Source organism: Rhincodon typus, unplaced genomic scaffold (genome assembly GCF_021869965.1).
Source record: "Rhincodon typus isolate 14 unplaced genomic scaffold, sRhiTyp1.1 hic_rhity00003480, whole genome shotgun sequence".
NCBI classification, from domain to species: Eukaryota; Metazoa; Chordata; class Chondrichthyes; order Orectolobiformes; family Rhincodontidae; genus Rhincodon; species Rhincodon typus.
The window spans coordinates 3,396-7,754 of record NW_025969118.1 but is presented as its reverse complement, the minus strand read 5'-3'; the positions used below and the strand labels follow the sequence as shown (position 1 = coordinate 7,754).

Here is a 4,359-nt window from a genome sequence, read left to right as displayed (position 1 = left end):
GCTGGAGGGGGGTTACAGAGATAGGGAGGGGGTGTATGGGCTGGAGGCGGGGTTACAGAGATAGGGAGGGGGTGTAGGGGCTGGAGGGGGGTTACAGTGATAGGGAGGGGCTGGAGGGGGTTACAGAGATAGGGAGGGGGTGTAGGGGCTGGAGGGGGTTACAGAGATAGGGAGGGGGTGTATGGGACAGAGGGGGTTACAGACGTAGTGAGGGGGCGGAGGGGTGTGACAGAGATAGGGAGGGGTGTGACAGAGATAGGGAGGGGGTGTGGGGGGATGGAGGGAATGACAGAGATAGGGAGGGGGTGTAGGCGGATGGAGGGGGTGACAGAGATAATGAGGGCGTGTATGGTTCGGATATTGTAATCCTGGCAGTGAGCCAGAAGGGATGTGGGGGACGTGATGGGGCTCTCTCTCCATACAGACTGAGCTCAGTGTTTGAGAATGTGCTGCCCTTTCAGCGCTGGGTTTGCTCTCTTCCAGAAGCTGCTCAGCGGCAGCACTGTGCCATTCCGCCTGCCCCACGATCACCCACTTTTCACCCACATCGCCGACACTGTCTCTGAAGGTAATGCTCTCTGTCTGCCGTGCTCTGACTGTCTGTCTGTCTCTCTCTATCTCTGTGTCTCTCTCTCTCTCTCTGCCACGCTCTGTCTCTCTCTCTGCCACGCTCTGTCTGTCTCTCTCTCTCTCACTCTTTCTCTGCCACGCTCTGTCTGTCTCGTGCACTGTCTCTCTCTTGAGCGTGCTCTCCGATTTGAGCCCATTAACCTGCCTCCCCTTGTCTCTGTTGCCTCCAGGTTTCCCATCCCGGAGTCCTCACTGGCGCCCCTTCGCCGAGGCTGCCGTCGGCCTGATCTACCAACTGGCCGAGAACCCGGACCGCCTCTGTGGGGGTCTCCTGGCACGCTGCGCCCGCCTGCTGGCTCAGCGCCCGGCTCCCAGGGCAGAAGAGGAGGAGGAGGAGGTGGCAGTGCCACCCAGTCAACGATCGGAAGAGGCCTGCAACGGCCAAGGTGAGGAGCCTGAGCATGCTCTGCGTCCGTCCACTTGCCCCAGGGAGAGGGGGGGAGGGGCAGAAATTACAAAATATATGGGTGTGTGAGCTTTCTGATCCTCTGGGTACGGTGATCCCCGTCTGGTTTGTAGATCCATGAGGGACAAGAGGAAGGGGGAGGCTGGGGGAGGCGTGATGTGCAATGGAGAGGGCAGGTCGCGGGGCTGGGTTATCAGCGATAGAGCAGCTGAGGTGCCAGCGCTTCTGTCATGTTGTGTTTCTCCGTCCTCCCTCTCTTGCCCCCCAGCAGACCCTGGGGACCCGAAAGCCGTGACTGCGCCCGCCCACCTGTTGACCAACCTGATCTCCCTGGTGGGGCATGTGGCCCTGCAGCAGATGCTGCATCTGGAGAGGGCGGTGGGCCCGGAACTGCAGCGTCGCCGACTGAGCCGGGAGCGGCAGGATGCCAAGGACAAGCTGAAGGGCAAGGGCAAGGTGAGTGGAGAGGCTGGGATGGGGGCGCGCGTACACACATGCACACCGACACGCTCTTCCCTCCTCCTTCCGGTTCCCCCGAAGACAACCCGCCCACACTCTGTGGGATCCGAAGTAGGAGCGCCCTTCCTTGCGCCGCTGCCTGCGAAATCACAACCCCGGCCCCACACCCTTGCTGTTTCACTCTCGCACGTGCGCTATGTCCCTCTCGCTCACGGGCTCCCCCTTGCTTGCTCGTGCGTGCGCGCACCTGCTCCCCCCGCTCCACCGCGCGCGCGCCCACTCCGCCTCTCTTTCTGTATCCGTCTCTCTCTCTCTGCCTCTCTCTCTTTAACACGTGCGCTCTCTCTTCCCACTCCCCCGCCCCTATGTTTCTTTCTCTCTTTATGTTTGTCCTCCACCTTCTCTCTCTGTCTCTGCCGCTCGCTCTCTCGCTCCTCTCTCTCTCTCTCTCACTGTCTCTCTCGCTCTCGCTCTCCCTCTCTCTCCGTTTTCCCCCAACCTCAGAGAGCCAGCTGCAGTGCCATGGAGGACGAGCTAGGCCTGACCGAGGCATCAGTGGACGACACCGAGGCGGAGTTGGTGCGGAGAATCTGTGACGTGGAGCTGCTGGACGGTGAGCCAAGACCTCAGCGTGCTTGTGGAAAACCGTGCCCCCACCTCATCCCGCCAGGGGCGTAACTAGTTAACCTGGGGTGGGAGTCGGGGAGGGGTGGTTGGAAGTGATTAAGTTAGTCACACGATGGGGGGTGGCTTCGATCACCTCCCGGAGCTGGTTACAAACCCCTCACTGTTCTCTGTCTCTCTCTGTCACTGTATTCGTCTCTCTCTCTCTCTCTCTCCCTCTCCCCCCCTCTGTCTCCGTCTCTCTCTCTCTCTCTCTCTCTCTCTCTCCCCCTCTGTCTCCGTCTCTCTCTGTCTCGCTCTCTCTGTGTCTCTCTCTCTCTCTGTCTCCCCGTGTCTCCCCCTCCCTCCGTGTCTTCCCCTTCCTCCGTCTCTCTCTTCCCCCTCTCTCTGTCCCTCTGCAGAACACCAGCTTCTGTCTGCCTTTGTGCCGCTGATCGTGAGGGTTTGCACCAGCCCCGGCAAGTACAGCGATGCTGACCTGTGCACAATTTCCGCTCTGGCCCTCTGCAAGATCGCCATGGTCAGGTGAGCAAGATGGGGGAACGGCTCAAACTCTGGAGAGGGTTGGGGGGTGCGGCCATACGGCAAGGGGAACGGTAGTCTGGTCGCGTTTCCCAGCATTTGGGCCCATATCCCTTCCCATCCGGATGCCTTTTCGATGTTGTCATTGTACCAGCCTCCACCACTTCCCCTGGCAGCTCGTTCCACACGCACACTACCCTCTGCATGAAAGCAGCTCCCTTTTAAATCTTTTCCCCCCTCTACCATGAAGTGTATAAATCTAGCCCTGATTTGCCTTTCCGAAAATGCAGCACCTCGCGTTTATCTAAATTGAACTCTCTCTGCCCCCTCCTCAATAGATAAATGTGAAGAGCTTCATTTTGGGAAAGGCAAATCACAACAGGACTTATACACTTAATGGAAAGGTCCTGGGGAGTCTTGCTGAACAGAGAGACCTTGGGGGTGCAGGTTCATAGTTCCTTGAAAGTGGGTTTGCTGGTAGACAGGATGGTGAAGAAGGTGTTTGGTACGCTTGCCTTTATTGGTCAGTGCATTGAGTACAGGAGTTCGGAGTGTCATGTTGCAGCTGTACAGGACATTGGTTAGGGCCACTTCTGGAATACTGCATTCAATTCTGGTCTCCCTGCTGTAGGAAGGATGTTGTGAAATTTGAAAGGGTTCAGAAAAATGTTTACGAGGATATTGGCAGGGTTGGAGGGTTTGAGCTACAGGGAGACACTGAATAGGTGGGGACAGGATGCATGAGCTGGCGCCACAGAGCCAGCTTTTGCCAGCTATGGTTCAGAGCACCGTCGGGATTGTTCACCAGACACTGTCCTCTTTCCTTCTAATCTCCCTCCCCTCTGTCCTTGACCCAGCCACGACTTCTGCGAAAGCCAGCTCCGCCTGTTGTTCACCATGCTTGACAAGTCGGCACTGCCCAGCATCCGCGCCAACACCATGGTGGCTCTCGGTGACCTCTCCTTCCGTTTCCCCAACCTCGTTGAGCCATGGACCCCGCACCTCTATGCCAGGTGAGCTGTCGCCTACCGCCTCGCTCGCCCCATGGGCTACTGAGTGACAGGGCGAGGGAAGGAGGTTAACATCAGTAGGGATACAGTCAGTAACACAGGGCGCTGTGGGGGAGAGGGGTTACTGAGTGACAGTGTGAGGGAGAGGGATTAACGTCAGTAGGGATACAGTCAGTAACACAGGGTGCTGGGGGCAGGGGGGAGAGGGGTTACTGAGTGACAGTGTGAGGGAGAGGGATTAACATGAGTAGGGATACAGTCACTAACACAGGGCGCTGGGGGTTACCGAGGGAGCTACATTAACGTGAGTCGATGTCATGTGCATTCCCCGTTTTGCTCCTGTCCATCCCCAGGCTGCGGGACAGCTCTGTGTCCGTCCGCCGCACTGCTCTCATCGTGATGACCCACTTGATCCTGAAAGACATGGTGAAGGTGAAGGGGCAGATCAGCGAAATGGCCGTGCTCCTGGTCGACGGGGATGAGAGAATCTCTTCGCTCGCCCGCAGCTTCTTCAACGAGCTCTCCAACAAGGTTCGTCCGCGCGACGACGACAACGACATTATCACACTGAGACGTGTTCGGCTTCAGATCCGTTCTGTTGCGACCGGAGCAGAAAGTGGGCGGTTCTCGGCTCAACCTGACGATGGATTCCTGGGATTGAGCGGGCGAGGGCGGGGATCGCCACAAGGAGGGAGTCGGGGGTTAGGT

The 4,359-nt window shown here is 58.2% G+C and overlaps 1 protein-coding gene across 1 annotated transcript in view; it reads left to right on the top strand.

The window, feature by feature from the left end:
* ncapd2 (non-SMC condensin I complex, subunit D2) overlaps window positions 1–4,359 on the top strand; it is a gene marked incomplete at both ends in the record, with an annotated part of 15,209 nt that overhangs the window by 8,421 nt on the left and 2,429 nt on the right. Inside the window, 7 exons of the mRNA XM_048593674.1 lie at window positions 484–568; window positions 801–1,016; window positions 1,305–1,492; window positions 2,000–2,108; window positions 2,521–2,644; window positions 3,499–3,654; window positions 4,005–4,182. Coding sequence (XP_048449631.1) covers window positions 484–568; window positions 801–1,016; window positions 1,305–1,492; window positions 2,000–2,108; window positions 2,521–2,644; window positions 3,499–3,654; window positions 4,005–4,182 — 1,056 coding nt within the window. The remainder of the gene's footprint in view (window positions 1–483; window positions 569–800; window positions 1,017–1,304; window positions 1,493–1,999; window positions 2,109–2,520; window positions 2,645–3,498; window positions 3,655–4,004; window positions 4,183–4,359) is intronic.